We start from the raw sequence: 18,762 nt of genomic DNA, 5'->3' as shown, positions 1-18,762 counted from the left end.
AGGATAAAGTTCTTATTGTAAAAATGAGAAAAGGAGGAAGACCTACAGACCGGAATGTCCAAAGGAGCTTTCTGTGATGATGGAAATCTGTTGCCTATGGTGTTCAATACAGTAGCCACCAGCACGGTGGTTCTCAACTGGGAGCAAATGTGTTCTTTAGGGGACACTTGGCAGTCTCTAGAAACATTTTTGGTTGTCACAATACAGGTGGAAGATGCTACTGGCATCTAGCGGGTAAAGAGTAAAGACAACATTCTTTGTGTGTGTGTTTTTTTGTTTGTTTGTTTGTTTGTTTGTTTGTTTTTGAGAGAGAGTCTCGCTCTGTTGCCCAAGCTGGAGTGAAATGGCACAATCTCGGCTCACTGCAACCTCGGCCTCCCAGGTTCAAGCGATTCTCCCTGCCTCAGCCTCCCGAGTAGCTGGGATTACAGGTGCCCGCCAAGCGATTCTTGTGCCTCAGCCTCCCGAGTAGCTGGGATTACAGGCATGCACCACCACGCCTGGCTAATGTTTGTATTTTAGTAGAGATGGGGTTTCACCATGTTGGCCAGGCTGGTCTTGAACTCCTGACCTCAGGTGATCTGCCCGCCTTGGCCTCCTAAAGTGTTGGGATTACAGGCGTGAGCCACCAGGCCTGGCCAAGACAATTCTACAGTGCATAGGATAGTCCCCCCAAGACAAGAATGATCCAGCCCCAAATCCCACTAGTGCTAAATAGTGGAGAAAACCTGCACTAGCCACATGTCACTACTGAGTACTTCTGACGTGACTACTGAGACTGGAAAACTAAACTTTTAATTTTCTTTTACTTTAAATGTCAATTTTAGAACAAAAAATTCAAAAGAATAAAACTAAGAAAAAGTCTAATTTAAACGTAACTAGCCATGAGTGTCTTGCACAGCTATAGTAAACGTGCATAAACATAAAAATAAAGGTCTTGTTTCCCAAGTATTTCCATTTAAAGCAACGAAATATCTTCAAGGAAAAGAGAGATCTGAAGTTAGCATTGGAAAATCATAAGCATAAATAAAGGCATGAAAGTGAAGGGCATGAAGCTCTGGGACAAGTGTCCAGGCAACTCACTCTTGCAGGGTCTCCACCCCCTTTTCTTTGTACTGCAGTTCCTGCTTCATCTGGGTCAGCTCTCGTTTTAATCTGGAAAGCTAAAGACAAATCACATTTTTTTTTTCCAAAAACCAGCTGTGAAGAATGATTTCTACACTTGTTATTAGCACTGTCATCTGAGTTTCTACTCAGCTTGCAGTTCAGAAGATCATCTATTCTCACTATAAACTTCCATTCACATGCCTAAGAAGCAGCCTTTCTAGAAGACCTGCCGGGCTTAGATACAAAAATCCCAGATTGTTGACAGACTCTTACGCAAGTGGGGAACCAGTAACTATTTGCATTTTCAAGGTTTCCACATTACAACTGGCAACTTTTGTAACACATTCTTCATCTTTCCTTCTACCCATTCCTCTCAGACCGCGCACATGAAACTTTGTGTCCAGAAGCGAGCTCTCTGACCACCTGAAACTCAATGGCTCCTGGAGTGCTTCTTTCAACAGATTCCGGGACCGCTCCAGGCCCACGTCAAAACTCAGGGGCTAGGCCTGGAAGCTCGCACTTTGAACAAGCTCCCAGGTATTTTTCTTAGCTGTGCTAAAATTTGAGAACCACTGCACTAAAAGATACACCCTGATTCAGGGAATGACACACCAAGAGAGGAGCAGGCTTCATTGCCAAGATGTTTCTCGTGCTTTGTCCCAAATGCAACAAAAGTGTTCCCCTTCTCAGACAACCAAGACAAGGGTCTGAAGAGACGAAACATGGTAGCCCAGAGATAATTCAGGGGTCACCAGGGAAGGAGCATCAGAACCCTCAGAACCCTTCCAGTATAACACTGCTAGCGATCCCTCCAGGAGGAGTCAGCCAGAGTAGAACACCAGCGGCCTAGGCTGCAAGGTCCCAGGCTTCCATCCACCTGGTTGTAAAAACATCAGTTTTACTCACCCTATCCCGACGACTTGCTATTTCTGCTTTAATTTGGTGTGGGTCATACTTTGTATTTGTTGAATATCCAGAGAATGCTAAATAGAAAGAAAATATTTTATTTTATAATGGATCCTTCAAAATACACACAAGGAACTTCTGATTTACTGCATTAAATGACTCTAAATCTCTGATTTACAAGTGGTCACTGGCTCCTAAAGAACTGACATTTAACATCCTCAAATATTCCTGATGTTTGATATTTGCATCAGGACTTTCTATAGGATCCCATATAATAAAATACATGGCTGTAGGTCAATCAAAACTCTGTTTAGTTCTACTATAAAACTACTACAGTTAAACACCATATAGACACAGCAGGAGGGGACGGGGGGGGAAGAGGTATGATTATGATGTAGGAAACTGTACTTAATACATGAATAGTACTTGCAGTATGAACCTACTTTTACTTTCTTTTAAAATACATACACAGACGTCACTGGAAAGATAGAACCAAAAAGTTAACTGCAGTTATTTTCAATGGCTGCATTAAAAATGATTTTATTTTTATTTTCTTCACACCTATATTCTCCAGATGAACAATTTTTGATACAAGAAAGGAAAAAAACATTAGCAATTTGTAAAATAAAAAAGATTTCTAGTAATACGTCAGGATCTGGCAGGCTTGAGAAAAAGATGGGCCCCCAAGTTGTTTGTCTCAGAAACTGAAGTGAGGCACTCTTGCTTTTACTCTAATAACTTGTTTTGATGAATATTTAGCTAAAAGACATCACATACCTCAATGCTTTCCTAAACAGTGCAGTGTACATGATTTAAAGTCTTTTTACAGACATGGCATCATTATCTTGAGTAACCAATACCTAGGGATGAGTAAGAGCCACAGAGCTGTTTACATGCTAGGCACAGCCAGCAAATTTCTGTGCACACAGAGAGCTGCAAGCTTTTTCCAGTGTTATGGAAGCTGGAGCAGCGAGTGGCTATTCCTAATTTCTACCACCCCATCCACCACTCTGCGATGCTTTTTCTTGATGCTTCTGCCTCCTTTCTTTAGATTTCTGAAGCCATGGGCTCTGTACCACTGCTGCATGGCTTCCCTTCTTCTGCTTAGCTAGTGGAATGCTGGTCTGTCTTCATCTGTGAACCACCCCACTCTGGTGCCCTCTGCCTCCCAATTATTGTCATTAACATCACCTGCTCAGAAGACACATCTGCAGGGACGGAGTCCTTTCTTTAACTCCTTTGATCTGAGAATCAAAGGCTGGCTGTCATTCAGATAACTTAGGTGTCAACAATGAGAAACCAATTCAAAATCATTTGTGGACTATGTACTGCAAAGGATGGCTCAACACCATTGAGTACCTTCAACAGCACAATTACTTCAAACCTCAATTAGAACCACATCCAAAGTTCATTTGAGCAGTTGGATCTCCTATTTTAATAACAGTTCTATGGAAAATCTACTATTTAAGTCCCATTCAGTCAGAATTTCAAACAACAGAATCTACTGGAAATAAACAACTGGAAGAGCTAAATGTTTGCCAACTTTATCTCCAATTTTCTTATACTTAGACTCATGATCTCTCCAAGACATGGAGTAAAATATTTTACAAACAATTCTTTCTTAGACAAGACTGCCTGTTTCCAAATCCTACATCTTCCATCTTGCCTGACTCTTTGGTTTCATTTAAAATCAGTAATGAAAGCAACATCTCCAACAATGTCCTTAAAAGGCAGAAATAACTTATAGAAAACATCTCCATATTAAACTCCTGGGACTTTAAGTTTCCCAGATCTGAGCTTAAAGGCCTTCTTTCACTTGGGATACAGATAATATGCAAATGAGGCTACGAGGTTAGGGCTTGCTGAATCCTGGCTTACAATACTACAACACATGTGTCAACTTGTCAACTTGCAGTGGCAGGAACACAAGGCCAAGAGTTATCACCTGGGATCTTTCCCATTAAGGGTAGAAAGTAAGCCTACCACCAAAGTTCAACAAAGTTCACTGCGATGCTAAACATTAGTACCGGTCAGGCGCTGTGGCTCACGCCTGTAATTCCAGCACTTTGGGAGGCCAAGCCGGGTAGATTACGAGGTCAAGAGATGGAGAACATCCTGGCCAAAATGGTGAAACCCCATCTCTACTAAAATTAGCTGGGTGTGGTGGTGGGTGCCTGTAATCCCAGCTACTCAGGAGGCTGAGGCAGGAGGATTGCTTGAACCCAGGAGGCGGAGGTTGCAGTGAGCCAAGATCACACCACTGCACTCCAGCCTGGCGACAGAGCAAGACTCTGTCTCAAAAAAACAAAAAAAAATATGTACCAATCTTCCTCTGTCTATGCAGTTTCATACGGAAAATTAGCAAAGAGACTTGAAATACACAGGGGAGGTGTCTTGGATACTGTTGGACATCTACACAGCAACCTTCCCCCATTTCTCCTTCCTAAGTACCAGAACCCTGGAAGTGTTGGGTAGCTACCTCTCCCCAAGAGACTCAGCATGTATCCACTCCTAGAGGGGGAAACTGACAAACCAATGACGCCACTGAGCCACTGAATCCACCTATGGGGAATCCCACCCCACCTCCAGACGACTCCGCTATGTGACAATGAATTTTCTTATTGTCTAGGCCCATGAGAATTAGTCTTCTCTGCTGCAGCTGAAACCATCGTAAGTGACAGAATACCTTTTAATTATATGGATCCCATTCATGTTACTTTTGCTATGGTCTCTATAAAATTATAAAATTCCAGGACTGGGATAAGGGAAAAGTCTACTGAAGTAACTAACACAGTGAATACATTTTATCTTCAAATACTAAGGATGGTTGTGAACACTGACATAACTTTTAATAATGTAATTCAATTTATAAATAAAATTCTCAGTTCCTCAGATCTGCCAGTAAGTCTACTAGAACCATTTACAGAGCCCAAGAACAGCTCAGGACTCCAGACCCCATAACAGCATGTACTACACAACACTTTTTTTCTTTTGGAGACAGGGTCTCACTCTGTCACCCAAGCCAGAGCACAGTGGTGTGATCTCAGCTCACTGCAACCTCCACCTCTTGGGTTCAAGCGATTCTCCTGCCTCAGCCTCCCAAGTAGCTGGGATTACAGGTGCTGCCACCACACCCGGCTAATTTTTTGTATTTTTAGTAGAGATGGGGTTTTGCCACGTTGGCCAGACTGGTCTGGAACTCCAGACCTCAAGTGATCCACCTGCCTCGGCCTCCCAAAGTGCTGGGATTACAGGAGTGAGCTACCGTACCCGGCCTTCCACAACATTTATAAACGGAATATCTTCCTCTATTAAGACATGTCTCCAATCTCGAGGTTTATGATAAAGACCAGACTTTCACCTCTGAAGCTTTCTTCTCTCTTGAAGAGTTAAGTGGGCAGAGCTATTAAATAGCATATGGAGTCTGCTCAGGCATATAACATTGCCTCAGATAATATAATAACAAGGTTATAGCCTAGCTGGACCACAGCAATGTAAATTATTATACCTTGCTATTACAGGGTGCCTTTCACATTTATTTAATCTATTCTCATAAAATCTTTGTGAAGGTGAAATGATACTTATGTTTCCTTGCCCATTTTGTAGATTAAAAGACTGAGTTTGTAGTGACTTGATCTATAATACATTATGCCATCATTCATAGAGGGCTTCGTGTCTAGAATCTGGGCTCCAGTGGGTCAGCTGCCAAAGATCCTTTAATTGGGCTAGCTTTCCCAGAAGAAGACACGGTCCTCCAGCTCCCCAGTGCCCACCACCCAACAGGTGAACTTGAACCTGTGTATTTAGCACTCAAAATGCTGCAAACCCCAGTACTTAACTCTGGATTTCAGTTTGACAGATTACTGAAAGGGGAAATGTGTGTGTCCATGAGTCTGTTTGTCTTTGTCTCTCTTATGTACAGGCCTCCTCTGAGCTATGGGTACCTAAGGTCACCCCAGAGAGAAGACATGCTTTAAAAGACCAGCAGTCCTTCTTCAAAGACATCCTCTGGAACAGGTTGCTCCTTAGGACCAGGTGTAGGCCTCCAGGGATCAGCACTGTCAGGAGTTGCTCAAGGGAGCCAAGAATGACTCTGGGCAAAAGGCCGACAAGCCCTGACAGGTTCCAGGTTGACAGGTACTATCTACCAGACAGGCACATGGAGAAATACGCAAGGCCAACAAAGCGGGCAGGATGGGTTTTTTTTTAAGGCAATATAAGCAAAAGACCAAAAACAATCAAGTAAGGCCACCTGGGGGTGATCTACAGAAGTAACCCAAGATGCCACCAAATCCTAACCAAGAATTCTTCCTCCAGGACAGACTAGGGGATTATTTCTCAGGAAACACATGTGCTTTGCTGCAACCTTCAAAATCTGGCTTGCTGACTAATACATGGGAAAAATGCTCCATGATCCTTTTTTGTCCTGCCTGCTCCAACATGCGTGTGTGAAGGAAAACAAAAGGTTGAATTGGAATGGATTGCCTGTAGCCCTGTTCCTAACCAAGACAGCAAATGAGAAATCCTTCAACAGCGAGAGCACCAATGAGGCCGGGTGCGGTGGTTCACATCTGTAATCCCAGCACTTTGGGAGGCGGAGGCGGGCAGATCTCTTGAGTCCAGGAGTCTGAGACCAGCCAGGGCAACATGGCAAAACCCCATCTCTACAAAAAGTACCAAAATTAGCTAGGTATGGTGGCACACATCTGGAGTTTCAGCTACTCAAGAGGCTGAGGTAGGAGAATCGCCTGAGCCCGGGAGGTTGAGGCTGCAGTGAGCCAAGATCACACTACCACACTCCAGCCTGGGCAACAGAGCAATATCCTGTCTCAACAACAACAACAACAACAACAACAAAAAAAAAAAACAGAGAGAGCGCCAATGGAAGAGTCATTGTGAGACAGGCTTGGAGCCTCAGAAGGAATGCTGGCAAGACTGATGGCTGATAAGGTCAAGCTTCACCACCACCTAATCCAAGAACTCAGGGTGGATCAGCACTTTCTCACCAGAGATAACGCTGCCTCTTTCCTAGCCACCCAGAAAGACTTTCAATGTAGACTTTGAGTAACTCCTGGGAACTAGGATAGTAAACAAAGTCATATTCCTGCTGCTACAAGGGCCATTCACACTCCGTCTAGCCCAGTGGATTTCAACCCTGGGGATCACCTGGAAAGGTTGAAAAAAAAAAAGCCTGGTCCCACCCAAGGCCAGTTCTATCAAAATCTCTTGGGGTGAGGTCCAAGCAGCAAGTTTTTAGAGATTCTAGCTTGCAGCCAGCTCTGAGAACTATGGGTATAGACCAGGAATCGGCAAACTTTTTCTCTAATGGGCCAGACAGTAAATATTTTTGACTTTGTGGGCCATACAATCTGTCTCAAATACTCAATTCTGCCATTGTAGCTGCTACAGACAATAGGTTACTAAATGGACATGGCTGTGTTCCAATAAAACTTTATTTACAGACACCCACAGTGGATAGGATCCAGCCCACAGGCTTGACATAGTTTGCAGACCTGAGGTTTAGACTATCATCCTACCCCATGCAAGAATTTCTTCCAAAAGATCCTGCAAATGGTCATATGTAGTTCATCTGAATGTGCCTGGGGCTAGAGTTTCTCAGGAAGAATAAAGGAATAACTCCAGGAAAAAACGTGTCTGAGATAATGAACATATTCAGTGTTAAAAGGCAGGCAAATAGAAGAACATGTTGCAATAAAGAAAGTAGAAGAAAACTCTACAAAATGGAGCTGTAGAAAAAGTAGCAGGTGTGTCTTAGAGAGAATGAGTCCATTGTTGAGCAGTTTCACCCCAGTGTTCTACGAAGCATAAATGAGGCCTGGGCATCACCAGGCAGCTAGCTCAGAAGCTCATTGAAATCAAGCAGGGTTGGGTTCTTACTCTCATGGAAACAAGTGTGCAAAGCATCTAGCCAAATATCTGAATTTGCTTTCAGGTCAAGGCATGGATGTTCTTAGATACCAGATGGCCCAATACTGACACAAAATCTTTCCTCTCCAACGCATGAAGTTTTCTTCTGGTGATTTCCATAGCTCGAGGGAAATGTGTGAGGGGTATAGGTGAGATGCACTTCTCCTCCCTACCTTCTGCTCCCACATTAGAAATGGCTATTCCAGTTAATTCCTCTGTTCACACATTATTGCCTCATCTTTCCCAACAAGCAACCATTAGGAATAAAACGTGTTCCCGGCTGGGCACAGTGGCTCATGCCTGTAATCCCAGCACTTTGGGAGGCTGAGGCAGGAAGATCACGAGGTCAAGAGATAGGGACCATCCTGGCCAACATGGTGAAACCCTGTTACTAAAAATACAAAAATTAGCTGGGCATGGTGGCATGTGCCAGTAGTCCCAGCTGCTCATGAGGCTGAGGCAGGAGAATCGCTTTAACCCGGGACACAGAGGCTGCAGTGAGCCGAGATCGCGCCACTGCACTGCAGCCTGGTGACAGAGCGAGACTCCGTCTCAAAAAACAAAACAAAACAAAACAAACAAACAACAAAAAAAACATGTTCCCGCCATTTAGTATATATCAACAGCAGGTGCTAACAGCTGTCGAAAAATAAATGAACAGTTTAGTGATCTTACATGGGCCATGGAAAAGTCAAGATCTTGCCCCCTTTATTGCTGCAAAATTTCCAGACAACTTGTCAATTTATAACTAGTCTTTATTTTCAGATAACCTGAACGTTGGATGGGGAAGGGGTTCCACAAACAACATCAGCTGTTCTGAGTGGCCTCTTCCATGTCTAGGAAACTGTACAGAGCACTGAAGGCCACCAACACAAACAGATCTGGGCTTAAATCCAACTTCTACCGTCTGCTGGGTACGTAATCCTGAAGAAATAATTTAGCCTCCCTGATATTCAGTTTCTCATGTGAACAATAAAGAAAACAGCACGTGTTTGACAACACTGTGATCATAACAATGCATAGAAAACACCAGCTCATTGGATATCGGTTCCTTTCACTTCAAGTCATCACCCATGAAGAAAGAAGTGGGAATTAAGTCCAGATGTTATTCTGTTCACAGTATCAGAAAAAGGAGACGCCTCCTGCTTTAGATGACTGGCACTGAGGGAGATCTGGGCAGTGAGACCCGTGTGGCTACACAGCCAACGTGTGCTATGGAAACTGCCACCAGCAGCTCCCAACATGGGCCCAGGCCCTCTGGCATGGCTGTAGAAGCCATCTGTTAGATCATGGTCAAGCCAACGGAATCACTGCATTGGACTTTATCCTGTGGCCAGAAAGAATCCATCTGAGTCCATTCTAGCAGGGTTTTCCTTGTTGTACCTGGTAGTTCGGTTTAAATGGCAGATTGAGAGAGCTTGGTGGAAGCCCTAGGGACAGCAGCAAGTTGATAAAACACTTGGATCAACTCCTAGATTCCGTTCAGAGTTGGCTTTTTCCCTGATGAGCTGACAGGCCCCAGGAAGACCCACTGGCATCTCCAGCCCTTTCACGAAAACAGGCAGGCCCACTTTTGGCCTCGAAGGCAACCTACACAAGTGGAGGAAGAGATCGTATCCACACGGAGACACCCAACAGGTCAGGAAATGGAATCTGGTGAGCACCTTAGAACCTCAAGTCAACAACAGAGTCATCAGCTTCCTCTATTGAAGGAACAGATACCACTTCAAAAAGAGCCTCTTGAGTGTATCTTTTTAATGGGCATTAATAAAATCCCATAGGGCACAAAAAGAAATGTAATTGAGCAGAATTCCCTATTTGCCCAAACATCAAAGAAGTGAAAAGCCCATGGAAATACAAAACCTGATCCTGCAGGATCCTCAGCAACTCAGGATGCTGAAGTACTGAATACTCTTAACCTACAGCTTGGCACTGCATTGGGATTCCCCGTTCACTGCCCCTCAGAGTGGGTGTGGAATCAGACAGGATGTTCTAATGTCTGCATCATTTAGGGCATCCAGTCCAGGGTCCCCACAGTCACTGCAGCTGACGTCCTGGCTGCACTGGTAGTAGCCAGTACATAATACACACTTTCTCTAGACTCAGTTTTTCTTTCTTTCTTTTTTAATAGAGACAGGGTCCTGCTAGGTTGCCCAGGCTGGTTTTGAATACCCGGTCTCAAGTGATCCTCCTGCCTCGGCCTCCCAAAGTGTTGGGATTACAGGCATAAGCCACTGTACCTGGCCTCAATTTTTCTTTTCAATCACTGGCAAGAAACATCCTGCCAAGTTTTTCTGATATGTATTTCTTCCATTTCATTCTTTGAAAGATTGATTTGAGAGCCTCTTTGGAGACCTAACCAAACACAAGCATGTAAAAGATAAGGTACCCAAAGACTGCTGGAAAGAAACACACTATTAGGTTGGATTATAAGAATAGCCAATATTCAGCCCTTTTTTAGATACAAAAACGGCAATTTTATACCATTCAACCCAACTTCTACCAAGTAGCTTTCTGAAATGTTTAGAATTGCTAACTATATAATCTCAGAACAGGTTATAGGCCAATGCTTCAGCTAGGGAGACATCCAGGCACCAAGCCCATGGGCTTCTGGTCATCAAAAAGACTGGCCGGGCACTGTGGCTCACACCTATAATCCCAGCACTTTGGGAGGCCGAGGCAGGTGGATCACCTGAGGTCAGGAGTTCCACACCAGCCTGGCCAACATGGCAAAATCCCGTGTCTACTAAAAATACAAAAATTATTTGGGCGTGGTGGCGGACACCCGTAGTCCCAACTCCTCAGGAGGCTTAGGCAGGAGAATCGCTTGAACCCGGGAGGTGGAGGTTGCAGTGAGCCAATGAGCCAAGATCGTGCCACTGCACTCCAGCCTGGGCGACAGAGCAAGACTCCATCTCAAAAAACAAAAACAAAAACAAAAACAAAAACAAAAAACCAGTACTCTAGGCCATAAAAGTAATCTCAACAGATTTCAAAAGACTGAAATGTTACATAGTCTCTGACCACAATGGAACTAAGTTAGAAATCAACAACATGACATCTTTAAAAAGTCCTGCTGACTTACTTCTAAACAACCCATGGGTCAAAAACCACCAAAAAAAAAAAAAAAAAGGAGAAATTATTTTGAATTGAAAGAAAATACAGCATATCAAAATTTATGAGATGCAGTTAAAGTAGTACTTAGAGGAGAATCCTTACCTTTAATGGCTATATGAGGAAGTAAGAAAGATCTAAAATCAGTGATCTAAATTTCCACTTTAGGAAGCTAGAAAAGGAAGAACAAATTAAAGCCAAACTAAGTAGAAGGAAAGAAATAATAAAGAAGAAAAGCCAGTAGGATAGAAACAGACAAGAAATGGGAGAGTAGGGCAAAAGCCAGTGTATTGTAAAGATAGGTAAAAATCAATAAAAGTTTAGCTATGCTGATTAAGAAGACACAAATTATTAATATCAGCAATTAAAGAGAGGACATCACTTCAAAGCCTATAGACATTAAAAGGCTAATAAGGGAATTCTACAAACAACTTCATAGACTTGACAGCTTAGATCACTGGGCAGCAAACTCCCTGTGGGCCAAATCTAGGTTGCTACCTGTTTTGATACTTCTATTGGAACATAGCTGGGCACATCTGTCTACATGTTGTTTCTGAATGCTTTTGCATCAGTCTACATGTTGTTTACATCTGTCTACATGTTGTTTCTGAATGCTTTTGCAATATAATCACAGGGTAGAATAGTTGCCACTGAGATCATATGGTCCACAAAGTCTAAAATATTTACTATCTGTCTCTTCATAGAAAAGTTTGCTGACTCTTAGATTAGATGAAATAAGACAATTCTCTGAAACACACAAATGCCAAAACTGATTCAAGAAGAAACAAAAAATCTGGATACCTCTCTATTAAAAGTATTGGATTTGTAGTTAAAAACATTCCACAAAGAACTCCAGGTCCAGGTGGCTCTTTTGGTGAATTCTATGAAATAGTTAAGAAAGCACTAATACCAATCCTACACAAACTCTTTGAGAAAACAGAAGAGGAAGGAACATTTCCCAATTCATTCTATGAGGCCAGTATTACCCTCATACCAAAATCAGAGAAAGACATTCCAAGAAAAGATAACTGTGAAGATAAGAAACCAGCCTCTAAAACTCCACACATAGCTGACCTATCACATTCTGATGGAAAGTTAAAAACAAAGCCCCAAAAAAACCAACCAGGTATGTGCCAATATCTGCAGAGATGAAGATAAGACGGCTTGGAAACAACACATCAGTAAAACTGAGTTCCCTGTTTCCCTCAAGATACACGGTAATAGAAATATCTTCAATTCCTATTGCGGAGGGAATACCCCACTCCCGGCCACAGCTTCTAAGGCTTCTGCCCCGTCAACAGTTGCTGCAATAAAACAGAGCACAAAACGTGTGGCCCCTTAGCCTTACCTCCATTGTGACCTGCAACACAGAATAAAGCTATGGCTGTGTCTTTAATATCTGCCATGGCAACATGGCACTAATATCACAGGAAAGGCCCCAAGTCTCAAACAGACAAGTTTTTATAAAATTCAACCCAGTGGTACCAACTTTCACCCATTCTTTCCAAGCTCACGAGTGCCCAGGCCAGTCACAGTCATGCACATCTGTTGGGGTCTGTTGAGGGTGACAGTCTGCTGGGAAGGAACTGGCTCATGTGGTGACTGACTGTGTCCACAGCAAAATGCTTTGGGTTCTGAGAGTGGACCTGGTTTCTTCAACACCAAGCACTTGCTGAGTACTAATGAAATGAAGCCCCCCACTCTGGCAGCCTCCAAAACTAGAGAGAGGTCCCTTTAGAGAACAGCAAGCAGTACATGGTCATCTCACCTGAGGGGCAGAAGGAAAGTCCTCCGATTCTCTGGGTTCTATGGTGTTCTTCCTCCTTCCCCGTACTGCCTACTAAAGCCTACAGCCCAAGAGGAGAATCTACAAAGAGACAGGGGGCTTGACATGGCTGAGGTCTCCTGAGTCTTCCTACTCAGAATGAATGAAGACACTGTGTGGATTTCCCAAGAGATCATCCCAGACAAGCAGTGTTAACTGCAGAGATTTCTGAGGGACCGCCCTCTTCAAAACTGACATGCATGAGACAGGCAGCTGGTATACATCCCTACCTGAAATTTTGTTTTCTTGTTTATTTTTTACCTTCCCCACCTGAATGTGAGCTCAACGGCAGAGACCTTTCCTTTCTTAGTCACCACCAACCATAACCCAGTGTCTGGGCACAAAGTAAGCATTTGATAAATCCTTGCTACAGGAGTGGCTACCGGGTGCCCATATGATTTCAGTGCCAAATACTGATGACCTAACAGTATGCTATTAGAAGCTTTATGAAGCTATCTTGCCCAGGGAAGGTTCAGTGTTTGCAGGTAACCTAGCAGAGAGATGGCTTTTAAAGTCATGATGGCTTTTAACAGGAGATAAGTCAACTCACAGCTGGCGTACGAGCGGCTGTCATCCTCACACATTTTGTGCAGCTGCTGGTATTCCTCCTGGGCCAACTCGAACCGCTGCTGCTTAATCTGGTAGATTTCTTTCTTGGCATTGAGAGCCTCCTGAGCTACAATTAAATATTCCTTCAACATGCGCTCTTGCTCTCGCCTCCACTGTTCTCTTGGATCCTCAATCTGGGTAAGTTCTGAAATTTAAAAAGGTAAAAACATAAGTGACTTAAAAGTAAAATCCTTAGGTTGACGAACAGTCATGCAGTGATGTCACTTGTCAATGTGAAAATTAATTAATTACCAGGATGCATATTATGGAAGATTTTATATCACGAACCTTTCCAAAATGTGGAACACTTTCCATTTTTATATCCACAGTGCAGATGAGAAGGAAACTCTACAGATATGAAACAGTCCACTGGAGGAGGGAAGACAATACAAGACAACGTTTTCACTAACAAAGACCACACTTTAAATAAGCATGGGAGGAGATGAACCCACATGAGCTCAGAACTGTGACACTAATTGCTATTTATGACCTTCTCCTCATTGACTCCTTCTGTGTGAGATGATGGAAACTCTTCTGTGCCCCTGGCCTGGCTGGCCCCCTTCTCCTTTCATTTTCCAGACCAGACCGTGTAGTCTTTTCCCATTCCTCACTGACTTCCTTGTCTCCTCCCACCATAGCTTCCCTCATGTGCACTCCTGCTTCCTCCCTGTCCAGCTCTCCAAGGGCCTGTGCCTAACTCCAGCTCCAGCCTCTCTCCCCGGCTCCAAACTTTCATTCCCCCCACCTCCCGGATGCACCTCCACATGGATGGACCCAAAGTCATTCCCAGCCATTCATCCAAAGCAGCCCTCATTCTCCACACCACCTTTCACCACCAAGAGCAAAACCAAACGAAACACCACACAGCACATGCCTGCTTCTCCTGTCTTCCGCAATCTCCTGTCTTCCCCTTGCGGGGAGCCGCATCATCTGGATCTAACTGCGGAGCCAGCCTGGGAGTGCAACCTGGGACTCATCCTCAAAGAATCCCACTCCTCTTCCTCCTGAAACATTCGGTGGGTTATGAAGAACTGGAGGTTCCTGCCCCTGGATATGATAATCACTGGTGACGCGCCCTTGTCTCTGTCTCTCCTTACTTCAGTCAGACTCTCTGGGCCTTCTGGTCTCATCCCACCAAAACCCATCCTCAGGGCACTCTCCAAAGTGACCTTCCTAACTGGGATGCAATGCTTTCACACAGAAACCTCTTTGAAAGCACAAAGTCCAATCTCTTTCGCCTGATACAGGAGTCCCAAAACTCACTTATCAGCTTCATCTCTATTTTCCGTCCTTTTCCCCAAAAACATTCTCTACACAGACTGAACTTCTGTGAAGTCCCCAAATACGCTTGGCTGGCCCCCCAGTGCCTTTGCCAGGCTGACTCAGACCTCTTCTGTCACAGGAAGGCCTGCCGTCTTCCCAGGCACGCTGCAAAGGCACCTTTTTTTCTGAAGCCTTCTCTGATCCTCTAGGCACATGCGTCTCTCCCCTGCTTACGCGGGCTGCCCTTCTTCCCCCTTAACACTGAGCACATGAGTGTTTTTATATCTTTTCTGTTTCCCATCTAAACTATGGCCTCTAGATGGCAGGGGCACAGCCTCAGTCACCTTTATACTCTCAGGACCTTTCACTTAGTGCATACAACAGAGTTGTTTGTATAAACCATATACAAAGGAATAAAATTCCATAAAAAGGAATAAAGTTCTGATGCTTGCTATGACATGGAAGAACCTCAAAAAACAGCTAAGTGAAAGATGCCAGGCACAAAAGGCCACACAGCATCTGATTCCATGTCTATGAAATACCCAGAACAGGAGACTCCACAGAGACAGAAAGCGGACTAGGGGTCACCAGGGGCTAGGGGAAGGGGAATGGGGAATGACTGCTTAATGGAGATGAGATTTCCCTTTGGGGTGAGGAAAACGTTTCGGAACAAGATAGAGGTGATGGCTGCGCAAGACTGTAAATGCACCAAATGCTACCAAACTATTCACTTTAAAAATGGTTCGTTTTACATTCTGTGAATTACACCTCAAAATGGTTAAAATGGTAAATTTTACATTATGTCTGTTTTGACACACACACACACACACACACACACAGAGAGATCAAAAAGGTTTGGTGTATGAAAGCTAGAGTTAAATGTATAAGACGAAATGAAGTGAACATAATCACTTGGGCACTTATTCCAATAACTTGTCAGTTCCATTCTGCAATAAATAATTTTTTCATTATGAGAGGTATTTCTATTTCCAGACTGCCTGGGAAATTTATTCCTTGTAATAGTTATTAAAACCCTCCATTAAACATATTATATGCAGTCCCTAGCAAGACACAAGCAAGGTACAGCTACAGAACTGCTTCACTTTGTGAAGAACTGAGCTAATGGAAACTTTGGATTACATTTATAAAACCCAATTTAATGCTGCATTGGAAGGTAACGACTGTTACACTCTACAAAAAGTTTTTGGCATCTTTGATATAATGCCACAGATTTTGCACACTACTTACTATTTATGTGGTCCATGTAATAAACTCCAATTTGTTTATCATATACGGTTTCCCATCCTAAAGGAAGTTCGTCCCCAACACAATCGGCAAAGGTCAATGGCTTTGTTATCCTGAAAAATAAAATTATGAAAACAAATTTGAAAGTCAGGTCAGTTTTGTATAAGTTTGCTTTATCTTATCTAATTGACTGCTTTTGCTCCAAATATTTGGTTGGAAAATTAATTCACCAGCTTTGCCTAAATAACTGTATTAGTACACTCGCAATCAGAAGCATTACTATCTCAAAGTGCAACTTTAAATATGAGCAAAAAGAGATACTCAGTTACTAACAAAACAGGTAAAGCAAGCATCTTCTTCCAGGCAGTATGTTTAATGAGGTGACGACAATGGAATGTAGCTCTTCCAGAAAAATCAGAGAGCACCTATGCTCTGTTCTCATTCCCTGAGAAATGTTCCCCTCACAACTTTCAGTTTCCATACATCACACATGAACAATGGCTTAAATCTATATAAAATGCATTTGCAATATTTTCATCTACCACTGGTCATGAGTTTAATAAACATCAACCATTGGCCAAATGCAAAGAGCCAAGCAAGGTAACAATACAATGATATCCACCCCCTCCCCCCCACTAAATACTTCCTGTATTTCTTATATAGTAGGAATCAGAAATTTCAGAGTCCTTTTTTATTTTTCTGGAGAAAAACAACAAAAGCACTTTGTCTACAGGCATCTCTCCCTGAAGAAAACCTGATTGAGGAAATTTGGGCTTGACAAGAGAGATAAAGTAAAGAGTTTTCAGATGGATTTTTAAAAGTAGACCTCCCCCCTCCCCGATCCCCCATGATCACATTGATTGACAAGACAGTGTTAGGACTGCAGCTGTCATATAAAACGAGACACACCTATAATTGTCTGAGTCTGGGCAGCTATCTCTTGGGCTGTCTCTATAAATGCACACTGACTGCTATGCATGGGAATCCGATCACCTACATTTCACTAAGTCAATCCTCCCACTTCTTCTGTCCCTGGACCTGAGAAAGTGACACAACCACAGCCAAGCCCCATGAGACCAGTATGAATTTTGAACACGTGATTTCCCCAAACTGGTTTGACAACAAGGCTGTCTCTCCCCAGGGGCATTCAGAAATTAATAAACACCATCAGAACAACACTAGTTTTAATCTTCATTTTAAACACATGGTTTTAAGAAGTTAGAAACAATATAAAAACAGAAATATACAGAAGGTGAAATATGCCATATATATCCTCCCAAACACGACTCACTCAAAAAATCACATCACAAGATGAGCCTACTGTATGCAGTTTGTCCCATCCTGGAACTGATGTCTGCAGCACAATGCCTTTACCAGTCAGGAATGTAATGCCGTATCGAGGGTCCCAGTCAAGCAGGTAACAGCAGACTGTTGTGCATGATTTGCATCCTGAATAGGACCCAACCACAGCAAAAAAAAATCCTACTTTAGCACAAACTGAGTTCTGAGCAAATTGCTGCTAGTCTAACGTAATGATATTCACAAATAAGCCTCTAGAGAAAAATGCCCATGCACAGGTACATTCTAAGCACATTTACATACACAATCTCATTTAATCAACAAATACTGGCCAGGTGCAGTGGCTCACACCTGTAATCCCAGCACTTGGGAGGCCAAGGTGGGAGGACTGCTTGAGCTTAGGAGTTCAAGACCAGCCTGAGTAACACAGTGAGACTCCATCTCTACCAAAAATAAAAAAAATTAGCTAGGCCCATGCCTTAGTCCCAGATACTCGGGAGGCTGAGGTGGGAGGATTGCTTGAGCCCAGAAGTTCGAGGCTGCAGTGAGTCATGACTGCACCACTTGCACTCTAGCCTAGGTGACAAGACAAGACCCTATTTCCAAAAATAGACAAAGTAAACAAATATAGGTGAGAAACCCATCCTTATAGCACTGCAGAGCCAAATTCTGGCACGATTTTCAATAACAGCATTGAGAATGTCTAGATGTATTTTCCTAATTATCATTCCAAAATATTTATGGGCCAGGGATTTCACAGTTTTCTCTTGTACAGCATATCCTATCTAACATGAATACTCTAAACTTTACCAATATCAAATGATGCTTTTCTCCCAAAAGTTGTTGGTGAGTAACATTACTTCAGTCATAAATAAATCACTTCAGAGGAGTTATTCAGTTCCAGAATCTATTTGATCACATCTCTTTTTAAAAAGGCTGGTCAAGTGAAGCAGTGGGAGAGGAGAAGAAACAAAGAAATCTGTAATTGGTTGTGATCAATTAGTTGTAAACACCACTGCACTTGGATCAGCCAAAGGAGAGCTGAATAAATCTTGGCTCCTCTTTCATCGTCAGAGGGGAAGTATCTGGAGGTGTGGAAAACTGGCATTTTTTGGTGGTAACTTTTCAGCAAGGAGTGTTTTCTGGCTCTTGCTGGCTAAAAAGCATGGTTCCTGCATGTCAGGATGAGGCCGAGGCCACCCAGGAGCGATCTCAGCCTCATCTGGGGACAATCAGCACCCTCAGCGAGGTGGTCGGCTTCATCCTGGACAATCCCATGATCCCTCATCCTGCCAATGATCATCCTCCCACTTGGGTGGAGACACTGATGTCCAAAGACTCTTACCCAAGCACAGTGGCTCTCCATGCAGAAATGCACAGCATTGAGCTGGGCATGGTGGCTCACGCCTGTAAACCCAGCACTTTGGGAGGCCAAGGCGGGCAGATCACCTGAGGTCAGGAGTTGA

At 43.3% G+C, this 18,762-nt stretch overlaps 1 protein-coding gene across 3 annotated transcripts in view; it reads right to left on the bottom strand.

The window, feature by feature from the left end:
* Nucleotides 1-18,762, bottom strand: part of WWC3 (WWC family member 3) — a 128,202-nt gene that overhangs the window by 64,301 nt on the left and 45,139 nt on the right. For all 3 annotated transcript variants that reach the window (XM_024240837.3, XM_024240838.3, XM_024240839.3), the window contains exons 2-5: nucleotides 16,001-16,110; nucleotides 13,431-13,634; nucleotides 2,014-2,090; nucleotides 1,084-1,163 (exon numbers count right to left, since the gene is read on the bottom strand). In XM_024240837.3, the coding sequence (XP_024096605.2) occupies nucleotides 1,084-1,163; nucleotides 2,014-2,090; nucleotides 13,431-13,634; nucleotides 16,001-16,110 (471 nt within the window). The remainder of the gene's footprint in view (nucleotides 1-1,083; nucleotides 1,164-2,013; nucleotides 2,091-13,430; nucleotides 13,635-16,000; nucleotides 16,111-18,762) is intronic.

The sequence above is a fragment of the Pongo abelii genome, chromosome X (assembly GCF_028885655.2).
Source record: "Pongo abelii isolate AG06213 chromosome X, NHGRI_mPonAbe1-v2.0_pri, whole genome shotgun sequence".
Lineage (NCBI taxonomy): Eukaryota > Metazoa > Chordata > Mammalia > Primates > Hominidae > Pongo > Pongo abelii.
Note: the sequence above shows the minus strand (reverse complement) of the source record. Positions and strands in the feature narration are given on the sequence as shown.